Source organism: Lithobates pipiens, unplaced genomic scaffold, assembly GCF_037356315.1.
Source record: "Lithobates pipiens isolate NorthernLeopardFrog02 unplaced genomic scaffold, aLitPip1_a1.2 Scaffold_22, whole genome shotgun sequence".
Lineage (NCBI taxonomy): Eukaryota > Metazoa > Chordata > Amphibia > Anura > Ranidae > Lithobates > Lithobates pipiens.
This window is the reverse complement of record NW_027507784.1, coordinates 220,740,625-220,761,949: the sequence shown is the minus strand read 5'-3', so window position 1 is coordinate 220,761,949 and position 21,325 is coordinate 220,740,625. Positions and strand designations below refer to the sequence as shown.

The window sequence follows — 21,325 nt, the reverse complement described above, 5'->3', positions numbered from 1 at the left end:
CCTGTTCCTTTGCATGTTTGTCACACTTGTGTTTTTCGGAACATCAAACCAATTTAAACAATAGTCAAGGACAACACAAGTAAACACAAAATGCAATTTGTAAATGAAGGTGTTTATTATTAAAGGTGAAAAAAAATCCAAACCATCATGGCCATGTGTGAAAAAGTGATTGCCCCCCTTGTTAAAACGTACTATAACTGTGGTTGTCCACACCTGAGTTCAATTTCTCTAGCCACACCCAGGCCTGATTATTGCCACACCTGTTCACAATCAAGGCATCACTTAAATAGGAGCTGCTTGACACAGTAAGGTCCACCAGAAGATCCTTAAAAGCTACACATCATGCCGAGACCCAAAGAAATTCAGGAACAATTGAGAAAGAAAGTAATTGAGATCTATCAGTCTGGAAAGGGTTATAAAGCCATTTCCAAAGCTTTGGGAATCCAGCGAACCACAGTGAGAGCCATTATCCACAAATGGCGAAGACATGGAACAGTGGTGAACCTTCCCAGGAGTGGCCGGCCGCCCAAAATTACCCCAAGAGCGCAGCGACGACTCATCCAAGAGGTCACAAAAGACCCCACAACAACGTCCAAGGAACTGCAGGCCTCACTTGCCTCAGTTAAGGTCAGCGTTCATGCCTCCACCATCAGGAAAAGACTGGGCAAAAATGGCCTGCATGGCAGAGTTCCAAGGAGAAAACCACTGCTGAGCAAAAAGAACATCAAAGCTCGTCTCAATTTCTCCACAACACATCTTGATGATCCCCAAGACTTTTGGGACAACATTCTGTGGACCGATGAGACAAAAGTGGAACTCTTTGGAAGGTGTGTGTCCAAGTATATCTGGCGTAGAAGGAACACTGCATTTCATAAAAAGAACATTATACCAACAGTAAAATATGGTGGTGGTAGTGTGATGGTCTGGGGCTGTTTTGCTGCTTCAGGACCTGGAAGACTTGCCGTGATAAAAGGAACTATGAATTCTGCTGTCTACCAAGAGATCCTGAAGGAGAATGTCCGACCATCTGTTCGTGTACTCAAGCTGAAACGAACTTGGGTTCTGCGGCAGGACAATGATCCTAAACACACCAGCAAGTCCACCACCGAATGGCTGAAGAAAAACAAAATGAAGACTTTGGAGTGGCCTAGCCAAAGTCCTGACCTGAATCGTATTGAGATGTTGTGGTATGACCTTAAAAAGGCCGTTCATGGGGGCGCATGCGCGGCGCTGAGCGAGATGGCAGCCTAGTGTGAGAGCTCCGCACGAACCGGGATTTCATCAGCGCCCTGGGGGCTATACATCACCTTTTTTGCTTCAATTTTGCTACCCCCCCAGGTCCCCTCAGCACGGTGCATGTCTGCCCGAAAGAAGAAAGCCCGTAAATCGAGCCAACATACTCTAACCCATTACCTCCTCCGGACAAGGGACAGCGGCGTGATGTCTCAAGATGGCGCCGGCCAGGGCGGCCTCTCCGTCTCTCCGTCTTCCACGCCTCGGGCCTCCCCGGACCCTTTCCCGCCGCTGACCGGAGCCGGTGAGTCTAACTCCCTCTCTAAAGCCTATTTGGACGCCAGCCTTGAGGCCATGTACGATAAAATGGCGGCTAAATTTCAGTCGGAGCTGCACAAGACTTCCCACGTGCTATCGCAGGAGATTGCCGCTTTGGGCTCCAGAACGGAGAAACTTGAAAGTAAGCACGACGAACTAGCTTTAGCCTACAATGAATTGAGCAGGGAGCATGACAATCTGGCCTCTGCTTTCACTACTATTCAAATGCAACTCGAGGACTTAGACAATAGGAATAGACGTAATAACCTTCGTCTGAGAGGAATCCCGGAAACAGAAGTGGACCTAATCCCGACGGTTATCCGCCTGTTTAAATCTCTTCTGCCCGAACACGAAGCCGTCGCTTTTAAATGCGATCGTATCCACCGAGCCCTTCGTCCGAAGCCTCCGGCCGACAAACCACCAAGGGATATCATCCTATGTCTCAAAGATTACCTAGTAAAGGAAGAGATTCTACGGGCAGCTAGGAATCAACCGCGCATTCTTTTGGATGATGTCCAAATTCAAATCTTCCCAGATGTCTCTCCCGCCACCCTGGAGAGACGTCGTTCGTTGAGGGAGGTCACATCTGCCCTACAGTCCGCGCGGATTCAGTATAGGTGGGGCTTCCCGTTCAGGCTGATCGTTCCGCATAATGGCAGCACTTACTCTGTGTCTACGCCTCAGGAAGGGCAAGACCTACTAGTTAAACTGGGCCTTCTGGAAGCCATGGAGATTCGTAGACCCCCGCTGACTCCTAGACCGGCCCCCATCTGGCAAACACCACCGTCACGGAGGGGTGGGCGGCGGATTCGGTATGGAGCTGGAGAGCTGGGCGGAAGAAGCCCTCGTTGAGACTCGCTTCTCTTCTACACTCCCTCTTGTCTACACCATTTTGCTGGCAACGGCTGCGGACATGCCTCCCTATTTTTCCTTGTTCTCCCGGAACGGCGGCAGGTTGCTACTGTCGTTTGGTGCAGTGACATGCTTCTCCCCCCCAGCAGTTTTCTTACACATTTTTGTTTTATCTATTTCATTTTGCAGACACACGCTGGGACTGAGACCTTGGTGTCTCGTGGTTACCTTTGGGTTTTTTGTTTCTCAGGTTGTGAGTCTCACATAGGGACCTGGGCCCCGATGCTCAATCTTTTGATGGTCATCGGTCCCCCTGCCAACCTGACCCCCTGGTTAAACGTTCTTGGACCTGCACTCTATGTGCTCTGGATTTGGTTTATGCTCCAGGGTACTGGTCTCCTGGGGAAACTTTTCCCCCCTGATCTTTATGCCTTCTCTATATCTTCTTTTTTCCCTCTTTTTTCTCTCCTCTTCTACTCCGTTTGGCTTAGCACTTTTTCTACACTCTTTCCGCACAGTGTTATATGTATCGCTGTATTTTTTGTGCTTGATATGGCTTTAATATATGAATATGTATTTGGTAGCGGGCTGATGGCTGTGCCCTTATTTGACCTCCCTCAGATTGGTCCCCCCTACTCTATTTTCCCCGACTATTTGTGGATGGTTGGTGCTTCCCATGTGCTCGTCCCCCACATTTTTGGTCATGGCAATTACATGTATGTCACATAATGTTAAGGGGTTTAATTCCCCCATCAAGAGACGCAAGGCGTTTGACTTCTACAAGGGAGTAAATGTTAAAGTCCTCCTCCTTCAGGAAACCCATTTCTCCCATAACTCCCACCCTAAATTTTTTCATAGGGACTTCCCGCAGGCGTTCTACTCTTTGTACCACACTAAGTCTAGGGGCGCAGCCATCTTCCTGCATTCCTCCTTTCCTATGGAGGTAAAACGTATCTATAAGGATGCTGATAGTAGATATGTCATTATCAAAGGTTTGATACACAACAGAGAACTGACTATCGCAAGTGTTTATGCCCCCAATGATGCCCCGGCTGCCTTTTTTAAATCCTTTTTTTTTTTAAACTAGCCTCTTTTCACTCATCACACCTGATTGTTGGAGGGGATCTTAATCTGGTCGCTAATCCAAATTTGGACCGCTCCTCTCATACCCCCCTCTCTAGGGCCTTCCCCAAGTCACTTACCCACGGTTTATTAGAATATCAACTTGTTGATACCTGGCGTGCGCATAATGTGGGGGTTCGGGAGTTTACATTCTACTCCCACCCACACAATAGCTCAGCCCGGTTGGATTATATTTTTGCCTCCCCTGTCATTCTTGCCAACTCTACTCAGAGCCGTATCTACCCCTGTGCCTGGTCGGATCACCATGCCACTGCCTTCACCACGACTTTCATTAGGTTGTCCCCCACTTCACACTCTTGGCGACTTAATGAGTCCCTTTTGACGGAAGCTGACATAGTTTCAACAGTGGAGGAAGCGATTGAGGATTATTTTTCACTTAATGACTTACCAGATATGTCCCCATCCACTGTTTGGGTAGCGCATAAGGCAGTTTTGAGGGGTAAACTGATTGCGATTTCGGCTGCCCGCAATAAACTAGTGAACGGTAGAATTCTAACCTTGACAAAAGAGCTGGATCACCTATATAAGAACTCCTCCATCTTACACTTAGATTCTACTAGACAAGAGATTGACCGTAAACGTTTAGAATTGGACTCTCTCTTGACTAACAATACTGAAAAAGCTCTTAGATTTGCGAAAGCGAACCATATCCTGTCAGAGAGTGCGGCTTCCTCCAGATTCGCACGTAAGTTGCAACATTCCCAAAGACCTACACATGTTTACAAACTGATGTCTAGGGAAGGCCATCTCACGTCACACCCAAAGGAAGTTTTAGCGATCTTTGAAAAATTTTACGCCACCCTGTTGGCCCATGACCCAACTGTTAAGATTTCGGAGATCGACACATGGCTGGATGAGGTGCCATTGCCGACCCTGTCTGAGTCACAATTGTCAAGTCTGAACTCTTCTATCACTACGGAGGAGGTTTTAAATGTAATCAAATCTCTAAAAAGAGGTTCTGCCCCAGGCCCGGATGGCTTTGCATCCGTCTACTATAAGAAATTTGCCTCGGTTCTGGCCCCCAGACTTGCCTACTTTTTTAACTGGGTAATGAAGGGCGGTAGCTTCCCGGAGGAAATGTTACTTGTCACAATGTCCATGATCCCCAAACCAAACAAAAATCATGCACTCCCCCAAAATTATAGACCAATTTCTGTCATGAATAAGGATTTAAAAATATTTAGTAGGATCCTTGCAGATAGATTGGCCCTTCAAATTCCCCGCCTTATCTCCCCATTCCAATCTGGTTTTATCCCCCACAGATTAATCACAGATAATATTAGATTAGCCACTAACATAATTCAGGATGCTAATATACACTCTCGTAGCCTTCTGCTTCTCAGTTTGGATATCCAGAAGGCATTCGATAGTGTCTCTTGGTCTTACCTTACTAGGGTGTTGCAGAGGTTAGGCTTCTGCGGCGGGTTTTTGCACTCTTTCCACTCCTTGTACAAAGACCCCAAAACTAGGATAAAGATTCCGGGCTGCTGCTCAGCCTTCTTTGATGTGGGTAGGGGGTCTAGGCAGGGGTGCCCTTAATCCCCCCTTTTGTTCGCCCTGGCTCTCGAGCCCCTAGCTATAGCCATTTTAAACAACCCAGATATCTCAGGATATTCAAAAGGAACCTTAACTAGCAAATTCTGTATGTATGCAGACGACGTCCTGCTGTTTCTGACTAACCCATTAGTTTCCCTTCCCAATCTGTTTGAGTCCTTGTCGAGATTCGCTACTATCTCAGGATTATCCATCAATATATCTAAATCTGAAGCCCTTCCCATAGGTATTCCCCCGCAGGAACTTTCTCACCTCAAACAGACATTTCCCTTTCGTTGGCCCTCCTCCCACCTCTCTTACTTAGGCATAGCCCTCTCTAGTGATTATAAACTCCTCTTCTCCTCTAATTATCCTCAGTTGTTTACTAAAATTAGGTCCACCTTGAAATCTTGGTCTAACTTACACATCTCCTTCCTAGGGCGCATAACGGCTATTAAGATGGTTATACTCCCCCGTTTATTATATGCTTTTCGCTCCCTCCCAATTAGGATCTCCAAATCTTATATAGACCGTCTTCAATCATGTCTTAATAGATTTATTTGGCAGGATAAACCCCCCAGATTTGTGAGAGCGGTCCTGTACCGTTCTGCTTCCAGAGGTGGACTAGGTGTCCCACAAATTTGGCTTTATTACTTGGCGAGCAGATTCTCCCAGCAGGCCCAATGGTCAATTAGGAACTCTAGGGTACCATGGGTTCAATTTGAGCAGGAATCCATACGTCCTTTGGTTCTATCGAATGTCATGTGGTCCCCATATATACCGCATTGCCCTTACATCCATAAAAATGTTTGTGTTTTGGATGCCATGCGCCTCTGGCATATGTATGGCAGTAAATACGGCTTAGTACCCCAGACTCCGGTTGGGGTCTCTTTCTTAGGTGACCCTAGATTCATATAGACTCATAATTCTAGTGACGCGTTCCGTATCTGGATTGAACTTGGCCTGGTCACTTTGAAGGATTTCCTGGTGGGCTCCCGTTTTGCCTCATTTCAGGAAATACAATCCCTTCATCCCATCCCGAATTCAGAATTCTTCCACTATCTGCAGATACGCCATTTTTTCTCACAACATTACCCTGGCCCTTACTCCCGTCCCCAAGGGTTTTCCTTCGAGAATATTTGCCTCACGGCTCCTAGACAGAGGGGCCTTATCTCTGACCTCTACGTATCCATGTCCTTAATGATTGCGACTGTAGGGTTGCCATACCGTGCCAAATGGGAAAATGAACTTGAATTGGACCAGGACACCTTGGATTGGGACCGAGCCTGGAGGAACATGCGCCAATGCTCTAAATCTCTCTCCCTTAGAGAAACGGCTATTAAGTTACTTACCAGATGGTATTATACGCCTCAACGGTTACACCGCATGTTTCCCCGGGTCTCCCCCACCTGTTTTAGGGGCTGCCCCTGTCCGGGCTCATTTAAACACATTTTTTGGGACTGTGCCCGTATTCAACCGTTCTGGGGTTTGCTTTTTGATATGATCAATAAGGTAGCTGGTTATACTATAGACATGGATGTATCTCATGCCTTATTATTTGTTGCTCCAACGGACACTCCTAAACCTTTAAGATGTCTGATTCATTCGATCTGCCTAGCCATGTTATGGTCTATAGCACTTAATTGGAAATCTCCCTCTTTGTCATTTTCCCAGATCCTCTCCCGTATAGATCTCATGATGCATGTTGAAAAAATTCACCACACTTTGTATGACTCCATCCCTTTATATGATACTAAATGGAAACCCTGGTCTACCTTTAGACTTCTCTATTAACTGTGCTGGTCTCTCCTTCTCTTTGCTCTGCTATCCTGTCACCTTCTCTTCTTTTCTTCATATTCCTTTCTTTTGTCTTTCTTGGTTTTTCACCAATATTCTTTCCCTTTTGATCCATGTGGTATTTATCTCAAAAGTTGCCTCTCAGGTTATTCATTTTGTTTTCGTAGTGTCCTTTTTTTACTTATTCTGCCATGTTCACTCATTGTTGAACTTATACGATGTGCACTATATAATTCGCATTTTTTGTTTTGTATAACTATATATGCTTTACCACAGTGTATACCATATTCGGTTTGTTATCTTCTAATAAACACTTTTGAAAACAAAAAAAAAGGCCGTTCATGCTCGAAAACCCTCTAATGTAACTGAATTAGGACAATTCTGCAAGGATGAGTGGGCCAAAATTCCTCCAGGACGCTGTAAAAGCCTCATTGCACGTTATCGCAAACGCTTGGTTGCAGTTGTTGCTGCTAAGGGTGGCCCAACCAGTTATTAGGTTTAGGGGGCAATCACTTTTTCACACAGGGCCATGATGGTTTGGATTTTTTTTCACCTTTAATAATAAACACCTTCATTTACAAATTGCATTTTGTGTTTACTTGTGTTGTCCTTGACTATTGTTTAAATTGGTTTGATGTTCCGAAACACTTAAGTGTGACAAACATGCAAAGGAACAGGAAATGAGGAAGGGGGCAAACACTTTTTCACACCACTGTATGTAAACCCACATTACAAATGAGTTAATTATGGATTGAATTATGCTGTCACTTTTATCTGGGGTATAATGGATACAAGGTGTGTATTTTTTTTTCCTATAGAAAGACCCTGCATTTTTAATCTTATAATGCTGCAGCATATTTTTATGGATTGTTATATTTAGTGAGATATATAGTGTTAAATAGGATTTACCATATTCCGGTTTTGCATGCATCAGTTATAATGTGTATGAGGCCCCTCCCACTACGTTTCAATAAAGCCAATTTTTTACTCTATCAAAAGCCGTGGTTGATTCTTCACTTTCTTGCTTTCATGGGACTCCCTTGCCCTTAATTTTTCTATTACATGGATTGCATGGGTTGGTACCGACACATGGTGAAAATGTCATGTCAATAGCACCTTTAGAAATATATTTGCCTAAAAAAAAAAAAAAAAAGGTGACATGTTCAATACTTAGTTTACCGCTGTATATTCCAATCTTCAAGAATTTTCTGACCAGGCTATAAAAAGCTTTAAAACCTGTTTTCATATAACACAAGGAGGGAACTGGAAGATTCATCAAAGATACAGGCAAAATAAAAAAAATGAACAAAAGAGAAAAAAATGTTTTAACTCACTTTTCAGTAATCACACCAATTACCAACAAGATACACTGACATTATATATGAATAAAAAGGGTTGGGTTCTATTGGTCTACTTAACAGTTTTGGCTATAGCCAACAATTAGTGCAATAATGACATTATGTCTCAATGCAATGAAACAACCAGCATTCAACCACCATCTGAAAACGAACTTCCTTACGTTTTGGACAGAAATTTGTTGCATTCCAGTATTGCTACTTCCACATAGCTGGGAAGGGGATGTGTGTTAAGTTCAAATATCAGGAAATTCAGTACAAGACATTTTAGATTTGGTTTGGCCAGCAAGAGCACACAGAATTGGTAAAAAAATAAAAATAAAAAATTGTACTTTAACCCAGAAAAGCCTTGTATTTAAAAAGGGTGGAGTCTACTTGCTGTGAGCCGAGTTTGAAGTTCAGTGTGAGCCGTAGCCTCCCTGGCGGTATTCCAGAGTCTGGCTCGGGGTAATATTTCATTACCATAAGCGGTATTCCCGAGCCAGACTCGGGATTGCATTGTTGGATCCATGGAGGGGGTTACTTACATTGACCCCTGGATCCAGCGATATCTCCCCGCTGTGATCAGCGAGCCGCCGTGTATCCCTCGATCTGTGACAGCCGAGCTCCGTTCCTTGCGAGCGTTGCGACGCACGAGGACGGAGTTCGGCGCCAAATTCAAAAAGTAAAGAACACAGTATAGATACAGTATACTGTAATCTTACAGATTACAGTACTGTTTCAAATAATTATACATCCCCTTTGTCCCTAGTGGTTTGTCCAGTGCCCTGCATGCAGTTTTAGATTATAAATACTGCCCTTTATGCCAGGAAACTGAATATTGTCCATAGCAACCCAAAAATTTCAGTTTACATCAAAAGTGGTTATAGACCAGCTAGAAAACAGTGAAGTAGGAACAGAGCAGACAAAGGCCAGCAGTTTGTGTATGCTTTTTTGTATTTTCGGCTTGAGCTGTTTTGAAGTGTCTCTGGAAGCATATTGGAATTTGAGCATGTATTTTTACTTTATAATGCAAGTATTATTTATTTGTGTATAATAAAAGTGTGTTGATTGTATTACACAATGCAAGTCTCTTATACATCCATGTGGGATCTTTTTGGAGCCATCGTGGCTTTCTGCAGTTTTAGAGCATGTTTTGGTGGATTCCCCTAACCAGAAGCTACAACCTCTATCAACTCAATCTTTAATAAGATAAATTATTTTTGGTGAGTGAGGTTCCATTATCTGAAGATTCCCCAGGTGTTTCTCAGGATTAGATTTAACTTAGATTTAACCATTTGGATTTTATTGAAATTCTATTTTGTTTACCCTCTCCTCCTCCCTTAGGCCAGTTATAAATGGCCTTGGATTGAAGTGGTTATACAAGGATCATGACTGCAGCGGTCATGGTGTAGTTCCTTTCAGATAATGATTCTTTTAGGTTTAAGTGATCCGAGTGGCTATACAGCTGCTTTTACAGGTGGCGGAAAGTGTCCATCCCTCCCCACCCCTTTACCAGGCTCTCCCATCCCATTGAGAAGCCCGGTATGGATGTGGCCAGCAGCATTGGCATTTCATGGCACAGTGAGGAGAACTGATGTTGTTCCTCCCACTGTGTAATGTCGATCTGATGTAAACAAGTCATTACCAGCTTGTGAAAGCATCTGATTAAATTGATTTTGGTTTGACCAGATGCTGTGGAGGCCAGGGGAGAGATATTGGGTCTAATAATTTCCCAGATCTCTCAAGGACCTGTCATGGACCATGCTATCACAAGGGGATGTTGTTCGTCTCCAGTGATCGCAATAGAGTTGAACTAAAAAGGTACCGCGTTAAAAAAAAAAAAAAAGTAGTAAAGCCCATCACACCCTGATGTTCACACACAAATGCCAACACATATATAGGTCCCGCACGCATATGTAAAAGGTGACCACACAACACGAGGTACTGTCGCAAGAGCAATAATTCTAGTAACAGACTCCCTGTGTAACTCAACTGGTAACCTGTAAAGCCTTTGAGAGTGTTGCCTATAGAAATTTGTAGGTACCATAGTTTGGCGTAGTTACATGGGTGTATGCAATTTTAAAGCGTGACCCGTTGGGTATCTACTTAGCGCAAAACCTTTTATAGGTTACAGAAAACTGGGTATTATATTGTGTTTGTCAAACCACTGGGCAAATATTGTGTGCATTAAACATTTTCAGAAACCACCATATTCATTCTCCATTTTCTCTGCTTAAAAAAAACAGATCTAGGGGGGGGGGGGGGGGGGGGGAAAGCGCAGATTTTAACATTTACAAGAGAAAATTTAAAAACTGGCCCAGACTGCAACAGATTAAAGCAGAGTTCCACCCAAAAATGGAACTTCCGCTTTTCCGGTTCCTCACCCCCCCCGGTCACATTTGGTAGCTTTCAGGGGGGAGGGGGGAGCAGATGCTCAACTACACTAGAGTGCACGAGCATCATGGGAAATTAATTTCCAAAACATCTGGGGTGCCAAGGTTCACCATCACTGCCATAGAGAGCAAGTGCACGCTTGCACTCAGTCTCCTCATTGACACTAATATGCATGCAATGGGACTGGTTGTTTATTTCTCTCAAAGCAAACCGCTGAAATTACATAGAACAGGAAGGTGCAGACAACACAATGCCATCTCACTCTGATAAGTAGTGACTTCCCATATATACACACAATGATACAGTACATACAGTAACTACACCACAGTCCTTTCAGATCTGTGTATTATTGGAGCAATCTGAAAACAGTTTATTCACGTTTTTATTTAATATCTATGTGGATAAAGTGACTTTTTTACTGAGAATTTCATTTCTTGGAGTACAGTACAGGGTTCATGTAGCATATTCATACGCAATGGGTTATAGGTGTCTACCTTAAGGTGATTTGACATTGGCAGAGCTTTAGAGGATACCACCCTGGGCACCACCCAAATAACCATATGCCAGTGCGGGAGTCCTTAGTTTTGTAGCAAACAATGGACAGGAAACCAAGGAATGGAAAGGGGTGGCCCATGTCTTGTACTGTACTCTAAGATACGGAATTTAAAGATACCTCTAATCTTAATCATACAGTACAGGACACAGGCAAAGTATTCATACATCATGGGATGTCCCCAGGCTATGAATAAGAAAAGTGGACAACAATGAAACAGAACTGTTCCAGCAAGCCCAAAATGGGTCACAACCTCAGAATGTTGCTATGAAAACCTTATGGCCAGACTGGATGTCCCACTGGTAAAATTTTTGAAAAAATATGAACAGAAGATCAGGTAGCAGCCTTACACAACTGGGATACAGGGTCATGTTGCCAAAATGCCTAGAAAACAATCCAATCTGGCGATATGGGCACATAAAAGAGAAAGGGAGATCTTAGATTGTAAGCTCGTGTTCAGATTTCTTCTCATAAGATGGTGGACTTTGAAACAAGTTTTCCCTTTTAAGGTCCAGAGGACATGACAAATTGGGAATCTGTTGGTCTGATCAGAGCAGTTTGATCTATACTCTAATGGCTCTGACTATATCCAGGTAATGTAGAGAGATTTAATTTGCATGCTAAGAACAGTGCATAAAGATGGGAGGAGAATGTCCTCATACCTGATACCGCTACTTTAGATGAGATACCTGATGGGTTCAAAGAGTGGTTTCTATAGGGCACAGAGAACCAAAGTGAGATCCCAAGCGCACACAAGATGCTGCAAAGGGAATTTAAAATGAGATATAGCAGGGGGCATGGCCGGAAACCAAAGAGGATGGACGTGTTGGTGAGGAGCTCTGTTGGGCCTCTCAGAATCTGCAGCCACCCGAGACCGGGGATTTTCTAAGAGGCCCCCAGGTCACCCATCCTCACTGCGGGATATACCCGGAACAGTTTGCGGCCACTATTGGGTGTCTGGCGCTCACCGCTCACTCGGCCGGCCTGCGGTCAGCCTCCCATAGAGAGATGCTGCCATCTTGTGGCCTAAACCACTGCTGCAGCCTCCGTGATCCCGTACAGTGATCAACGGGATGAGCCTCCTTAAAAAACACACCTCCGGCGGCTGCCTCGCCAGGGGCAGTCAGGACACTAGCCGATCGTCAGAGGAAGATTGGAACTCCGAGGACACAGGTGAGTGGCGGCCATCTAGCGCCACCCCAGGCCCGCTATTAGCTTCCCTGCTCTCCCCTTCCAGTCTTCGTGTTCCGACAATACTTGGGAGGGACAGTGCCCATCCGTAGCAGATATGAGAGGTTGCCCCCCAGAGAGGTAGTTAAGCCCTGGGCAGAACGCCACCACTCGGTGGCCGAGGCTTTGGCCTAACTGGTGGCCATCTTGCAACTCCCAAGGACCCGCTCCTGTCCACAATTCCACAGAGGCCTACAGCCGGAGCCCCTCCTGCTGGACTGCCGAGACCCCTTACTAATAGTGGGCATTGCCTCCGGAGCCCTGCCCCCCCCCCCCATTGTCTTATGTTTCACACGGTGCAGAAATCACCACAGGGGACACGTTCCGGGTGCCCTAAGATGGAGACCATGTAACTGCTCCACCCTGATCAATGTCGCCTTACTACACACCCGCACAATCGTTACATTCACTACGGGGGGCATCGCAACTAATACCTAGTCCAGGCACCTCATGGTGAAATACGGGCCAAAGCACCCTGCTCAATCTCACTCCCCGGATCTGCATCCCACCCAGACACTAGACCGCTTCCTGAGCAGACCTGAATCCCCAGCCTCGAGCTTGGCTGACACGTCAACACCTGTGGACCCCCAAGGAGCAGTAAAAGAAACCCAGAGGATCTTTACAAACACCCCATCAGCAGTAATGGCAGCTACCGTGACTGTAGATATACAAGACAATAAGCTATGGGCTCTCTTGCAAGATTTGACCAGCAATGTCTCTATGGAGATGGGACAGCTTGCATACAAACTGCGGGGGGAGATCGCTCAGATAGGTGAACGTACCAATGTATTAGAAACTAAATTTGATGATTTGATACAATACGTTCAGGTTTTAGAGGAAGACCACGCTGGTTCAAAACAATCTCCCAGCTCTAGTCCCAACAAGAAGATTTGGAGAACAGGGAACGCCGCCAAAATCTGCGTATTAGAGGTGTCCCTGAAGCCATAGGTGAAGGAGAGATCCGCCCATACCTGCTAAGCCTCTTTAACGTTGTGGCCCCTCAGATTCCGGATATAGACTAAAGACTAGATAGAGCACACAGATCTCTGGCTCCAAAGCCCCCTGCAGGAGCGAACACCAGACACATAGTACGCTTCCATTATTACGATAGCAAAAAAGCCTTGATCATGGCCACTCGTAATAAATCCCGACTGGAATTCAAGGGGGCTAAAATACAAATCTTTAGCGATTTGTCTCCTATAAACCCTTGCTAAACATCGTAGCTTTCGCCCAGTGACCATGCACCTGCAAAATCACCATCTCCCATACCGTTGGGGATTCCACTTCCACTTCTCGGCCTCGAAAGATGGGGTCCAATACTCCATGAGGGATCTCCAGGAGAGTGAGGCATTTGTACGAAATTTAGGCCTTCTGCCGATGCCAGATGGGGATCCCACACCACTCCCGACACCTAAACCTGCATCCATTCCAGGCCTGATTTGGACCCCTGCTCGGCAGAAATCGCAGAAAGCCTTCTCCACTCCCCAACAAAGTCCCTTCCCCAGGCTCCCACCTTGAGGGATGTCCCCCCCTGCAGCTTGTTCAATCTGGCTTCAGCCCTTGTTCCACCATGTTCCCCCTAATTTGGGGAGTTTACACCCATACATATGGGTTGTAATTCTTATGGACTATTGTACAACTCTTCCGCTACTTTCAAATTTTAACGGAAGACAGCGGGGATCACTCCAGATGAGCTGGAACCCCTCGTGTGCTTCCTGATCCACGGCCGTGGACTCCTGGGTGTTTTTTACCCCCCAGGCTACATTTCAATATTTTTTTCTTTTTTATAGGCTCTTTTTTATCTAGTTTCCATCTTTTGCTTGCCTTGTTTGCATCTTTATACAGCCACATATCTTATTAATGTTGAATACCATTACATGCTTTCTTTCCACAGGATGCACCATGGAACTTTTTGCTCATTTGGTCTATACATGTATTCATGGATACAGTTTGCTTTTTTATGGTTACCATAATCTAATCCCACTCTATAATGATGGCTTTACGGGTTCTTACCTATAATGTAAAAGGTTTGAATTCTATTCACAAGCGCTGGTTAGCTTTGAAAAAGTAAAAATCTCCGGCTGCGGACGTAATCCTAGTCCAGGAGACACATTTCCGCTCGGGAAGATCCCTTAAATTTGCTGCTAAACACTTTACAATTTCCTTTTGGCATCTGACCCCTCTGGTAAAGCAGGGGTTGCCATACTGATTAGGAAATCTCCCTTTAAGGATAAAATCCTCATTTACAGATCCTCGGGGGTAGATACATTCTCCTGGACTGAGATTATCTCTCACGCTCTTTCACTTTGATTAATGTTTATGTCCCCAACTTGGTAAAATACAATTTCTCACTCAAGTGCTTGGGAATCTTGGCAAATATGCTCAGCCCTTTATGATTGTTGGAGTTGATTGCAACATGACCTTGTATCCCAGAAGAGACAGACGCACGCTATGCTCTTCCACTCCCTCAGCTAAAATAGAAAGTCTATCTACCGCATTCCGCAGACTCATTAGATTTACTAATTTATTGGATATCTGGAGAATTAAACACCCTACAAACAATTTTCTCTTCCCCCCCCCCCTCCCCCCACATAAGTTGTACTCCAGATTAGACCATCTCTTCATCACGGCCCCTTACTGACATTATTGGTAGCGTCAGAATTAAATCCTATAACGTGGTCAGACCATGCGCCTCTGTCCAACTCGATCTTGCACTTTTCTCTTCCACGCCTAAAACCTGCCATTGGAGACTTAATGACTCCTTCCTACGTAACCCCATCATTAAAGCCCAATTGTCCCAAAATTTTACAGAATTCTTCCACTTGAATGAAAAATCTGTGGCAGATGTGTCCACCCTTTGGTAGACCCATTAAGCATACTTTAGAGGCCTATGTATCTCGGCCGGTTCCCGCTTAAAGAGGGACTCGGCAGCTCATTCTCTCAGTTACAAAAAGTAGAGGTTTGCTTTTGGCCTCCCCTATGGTGGCACGTCTGCACACAGTCACCTCCCTACACGAACGGTTAAAATCTATTCATATGAACAAATGCTCCAAGTCCCTACTCTGGGTGAAACAGAAATTCTATGAATTCGCTAACAAGCCGCATAGGATGCTAGTGAATAATCTCAAACCGCGCCCGTTCCACTCTTATCCCGAGTTTCTCCTCCAGGTGGATGGAACCCCAACCCATTTCCCACTAACAATGTCCAAAGTCTTTGGAACATTTTATAATAAGCTGTATAACTGCCTAGACACAGATCCCAAACACCTATTTTCCCAGGAGGAATTTGACTCCTTTTGCACCCCTTTGAAGTTGCCCAAATTGTCAACATCTCAAGTAAATACCCTTAACGTTGCTATCACGCCAGAAGAATTAGCAGAAGTCGTAAAAGAACTACCCTCGCATAAATCCCCAAGCCCAGATGGCTTACCCTAACTTTATTATAAAACCATTCTCCCAATTTTAAGTCCACACTTACTAGACCTTTTTTACATCCCTGTAGAAGGGTGTTATCCCTCCCCCTCAGTTTTTACACACCCATATTACAGTCCTCCCGAAACCTGGCAAACACCCATCACTACCAGATAACTACAGGCCCATAGCCCTACTCAATTCGGATTATAAGATCTTTAACAAAATCTTGGCCAACAGACTCTCCTCTATAATTCCTACTCTCGTTCATAGTGATCAGGTAGGCTTTGTTTCGGTTACACGGGCAGGCGACAACACCAGACGCACCATCGACCTAATAGATCTGCTCGACACAACATCCCGCTCTAACCTTAAAAACAGGGGTGAACAGTGGCGCTAGATATGGTGAAAACATAAAATTATATAGCAACTGGAATATAGGTATACATAAAATGTGTGTGAATAAGCACACAATATTAAATTAAAACATTTGTTAAAACATAATGTCCATAAAAGATCTTGTATGATTAGCACCTGGAGGCAGCTCCCTTAGAGTGAAGCGATGAGCTCTGTGTGGAAATGGGAACAGAGGGGCGCCAGACTGAGTGCAGTATGAATCACATACTTAATAAAAAAAAAGTAGTAACTCACAGGTTAAATTAGATGAGTTCAGTATGTGGTGAAAATCGCCAGTCCTGGAGTCTTATAAAAGTCTTCCCTTTGCAGCCTGGGGCACTGGTGTGATCTTACAGGGATCCAGAGAATGCTGGGAACCAGGAGGCAGGAAACTAGAAGCAGCTGGTCGTGACTTCACAGGAACAGGAAATGTGATTATTCAGTGGCAAGGAATGGTAATGCATTTCAAAGCTACAGCTTCTTCATCAGACCATGATTGGCTGGCAAACCTGGCAGTCTTGTATTACAGAGGAAATAGAAACAGAGAGATCTGATGGGCTGGCCAGCCCGTCAAGCAAATACACAGATTCAAAGAGGTAGATGGCTGGAGACCGAAGTGAATGTAAATAGGAGTAAGAAGCTTGCTGATTAATAGTGGAAGATAAGTTTATAATGTTAGCAGTATTCGATCAATTCACTAATTGATTAAATACATAAATATAAAATGTATAAATATACCTCAAATTTAAAATGAATACATTTTTATAAGTAAATTAACTAAAAAATTAAGAAAATTATTAGCAATTTGGAAATCGATTATTATAAATTATAATGAATTAATAAAATGGTAAGAATGGAAAGAGAGGACTCTATGCTAGGTATAATATTAAGATTCTAAGTTATATCATGACCAAAAATACTTCTCAAAAGGATAAAATCGAATATTCAGATAATAAATGGTTAATGGATAATGCTGGTGATACCCACTGTGTATATTTGTGTGCACACATAGTCATACATATACACACACAAATACAACAGCTCATGCATACCCACATACCTGCACGTACGTGCAGTTGTAAACATGTATATGTGCAAACGCATGTATATACGCGAGTATAGACAAACATCTTTTTGTCCCAATACTCTCTAGAGGGAACATAATATTGTATAAAAAAGGGGAAGAAAAAAAAAGGGGAGAGGAAAAGGGGGGTGGTAAAAAAAAAGTGCCAAATTTGTGTTTGTTGCACAAATGAGCTATTTAGTGGATAAAACTGGGTATCCATTCACCAGTAACCAGGCAACCCACTGAGGCATGACCAGGGGAAAAAAAAAAAGCAGATTAAATAACAGTGCTGATTTCGATCACCTCGTTCATTCCTCTAGGCGACATAGTATCCAAAGTGAAAATCCAATACGTTTCCTGACGACACAGTCTTTTGAAACGTTCTGCTGGGGGAAATTTATCTGGAATTGATTCAAGGACCCAAACTTTTAGATCCTTGGATGATTGTTTATGATATTCTAGAAAGTGGCGGGGGACACTGTTTAGGGAGACCAGCATCGACAAATCTGCGATGTTCCCCAAATCTGGCTCTAAGGGCTCTGATTGTACGGCCCACATATAGCATGCCACAAGGGCAAGCTAGACAGTAAACCACAAACATGGAAGAACAGTTATGGAAGGTGTTGAATGTGTATGTCTTACCCTTATGAGCAAAGGATTTTTGACCATGTTCAATATGAGCACAAGTCAGGCACATGAATTTTTTTTACACTGAAACATGCCCACCAGAGGAATGAGTGTTAGTTGAATGTTATTGGAAATAGATTGGGCAGATTTAATTTTGCTAGGAGCGATTTTCCCTTTTATATTTGGAGCCTTCCTATAGGGAAATTGTGGCACTGTAGGAATAGTGATTTTTAAGTGTGGGTCTTGCTGTAGTATAGACCAGTGTTTTTTGAACACGCTCTCCATTTTCCAGTGTTTGTTGTGATATTGAGTTATGAATCTTGTTCCTACATTTTCTTGTGATCGCTGTTTTGATTTTGGAATGTCATCGGTATTGTAAACCATATGAGCCTGATCAATGAAGTCTGGGGGTAGCCTTCCTCTATAAATTTCTGTTTGAGGTGGGCACTTTGTGCATTATAATCCTCCAACCTAGTGCAATTGTGCCGTAACCGGCAAAATGGACTTTTAGGGACATTTTTAACCCATCTCGGATGGTGACAGCTGGTGAAATGTAAAAGTTCCCTGATGTGGGCTTGGTGTAACCTTTAGCTATAACAATTATGTCCCCCGCCACTTTCTAGAATATCATAAACAATCATCCAAGGATCTAAAAGTTTGGGTCCTTGAATCAATTCCAGATAAATTTCCCCCAGCAGAACGTTTCAAAAGACTGTGTCGTCAGGAAACATATTGGATTTTCACTTTGGATACTATGTCGCCTAGAGGAATGAACGAGGAGATCGAAATCATGTCGCCTAGAGCAGTGGTCATCAATCCTGTCCTCAGGGCCCACTAACAGGCCAGGTTTTATGTATTACCTTGGGGAGATACAGACTAGAATACTGCAATCACTGAGCAGCAAATGATGTATGTGATGTATTTCAGTTATCTTGTAAACCTGGCCTGTTAGTGGGCCCTGAGGACAGGGTTGATGACCACTGGCCTCGAGGAATGAACGAGGAGATTGAAATCATCACTGTTATTTAATCAAGTGCTGGTGTGATTTTTTTTCCCCCTGTCAGGTCTCAGTGGGTTGCCTGGTTACTGGTGAATGGATACCCAGTTTTATCCTCTAAATAGCTCATTTGTGCAACAAACACAAATTTGGCACTTTTTTTACCACCCCCCTTTTCCTCTCCCCTTTTTTTTCTTCCCCTTTTTTATAATATATTATGTTCCCTCTAGAGAGTATTGGGACAGAAAGATGTTTGTCTATACTCACGTATATACATGCGTTTGTTGCACATATACATGTTTACAACTGCACGTACGTGCAGGTATGTGGGTATGCATGAGCTGTTATTGTATTTGTGTGTGTATGTATGACTATATGTGTGCACACATATATACACAGTGGGTATCACCAGCATTATCCATTAACCATTTATTATCTGAATATTCGATTTTATCCTTTTGAGAAGTATTTTTGGTCATGATATAACTTAGAATCTTATTATACCTAGCATAGAGTCCTCTCTTTCCATTCTTACCATTTTATTAATTCATTATAATTTATAATAATCAATTGATTTCCAAATTGCTAATAATTTTCTTAATTTTTTTGTTAATTTACTTATAAAAATGTATTCATTTTAAATTTGAGGTATATTTATACATTTTATATTTATGTATTTAATCAATTAGTGAATTGATCGATTTCTGCAAACGTTATAAACTTATCTTTCACTATTAATCAGCAAGCTTCTTACTCCTATTTACATTCACTTCGGTCTCCAGCCATCTACCTCTTTGAATCTGTGTATTTGATTGACGGGCTGGCCAGCCCATCAGATCTCTCCGTTTCCATTTCCTCTGTAATATAAGACTGCCAGGTTTGCCAGTCAATCATGGTCTGATGAAGAAGCTGTAGCTTCGAAATGCATTACCATTCCTTGCCACTGAATAATCACATTTCCTGTTCCTGTGAAGTCCTGACCAGCTGCTTCTAGTTTCCTGCCTTCTGGTTCCCAGCATTCTCTGGATCCCTGTAAGATCACACCAGTGCCCTAGGCTGCAAAGGGAAGACTTTTATAAGACTCCAGGACTGGCGATTTTCACCACATACTTTACTCATCTAATTTAACCTGTGAGTTACTACTTGTTTTTATTTAATATATGATTTATACTGCACTCAGTCTGGCGCCCCTCTGTTCCCATTTCCGCTCTAACCTTATCTTAAGCTTAGATATGCAGAAAGCGTTCGATAGACTTGGCTGGCCATACATGTGTGCCCCATTAATGCGTTTTGGTTTCTTAGGTTCCTTTACGTCAGCCCTCCAGGCCTTGTATGCCCGCCCCACCTCCCAAGTACAACTGGCATCTTTTATATCCCCACCGTTCACACATAGCAACAGCACTAGACATGGATATCCCCTCTCCCCCTTGTTTATATTATGCATTGAACCCCTAGCTGCAGCCATCCGAAGGCACCCAGATATAAGCGGATTCTCCCAGAGACAGAAAGAGTACAAATTGTCACTTTTCGCGGACGATATACTGCTCACTAACAAAACACCACATTTTGCTCCCCAACCTCCACAATTTATTAGATGTATTCGGCAAACTTGGGTTATAAAGTTAATACGGCCAAGACGGAAGCTCTCCCTATCCACAATCCCCCCACACTTCTTGCCTCCCTACAAAATAACTTCCCCTACCATTGGTGCCCCGTGTCTCTCAAATATCTAGGCATTCACTTAACGGCATCTTACCACTCCCTACACCAAGCTAACTTCCTCTCCTTAATTTTGGAAACGCATGGCTTACTCCGTAAATAGGCGGACTGCTCTCTGTCTCTTCTGGGTAGGATAAATGTCCATAAAATAGCTATACTTCCAAAATTCGTATATATCTTTTTGATACCTTGCCAATTGCGCTCCCAATGTCAACTTCGGAATATCCAACGGGCCTTCACCAAGTTTATTTGGGGTAACAAAGCACATAGGATTGCTAGCGCGGTGGTATTCGCTCCACGCTCCCAAGGAGGGTTGGGAGCAACCGATATAAAGTACTACTATGCTACCCACCTCACAGCGTCCATCTCATGGTCATTGCGCTTTGCAACAAGTAGATGGTTGGAATTGGAGCCCTGTTCATCCTTGTTCAATGCTCTGGTCCAACTTGACCTCTTCCATATCACAGCTTAGACATATATGCCTAGGACCAATGCCATTTACTCTATCCATTTGGAAAAAATTTAACAAGAGGTTCTCTCTTCTCCATGCCCACCCCTCTTAAACATCATTTTCAATCCAGACAGCCTTTCTTATGTTAACCTGTATCCATGGTCTCAAGCGGGCATCTTTCAACTCCGCCACATAGTATATACGGTGACCCGCAACCTACTCTTTCAAGATATCCAAAACAAATTTGACGTGCCAAAGAAGCTTTTTT

General features: G+C 43.7%; 1 protein-coding gene across 7 annotated transcripts in view; it reads right to left on the bottom strand.

Moving 5' to 3' along the window:
* Positions 1–21,325, bottom strand: part of VPS35L (VPS35 endosomal protein sorting factor like) — a 1,440,208-nt gene that overhangs the window by 1,051,180 nt on the left and 367,703 nt on the right. For all 7 annotated transcript variants that reach the window (XM_077448861.1, XM_077448865.1, XM_077448864.1 and 4 more), the window contains one exon: positions 8,396–8,443. In XM_077448861.1, the coding sequence (XP_077304987.1) occupies positions 8,396–8,443 (48 nt within the window). The remainder of the gene's footprint in view (positions 1–8,395; positions 8,444–21,325) is intronic.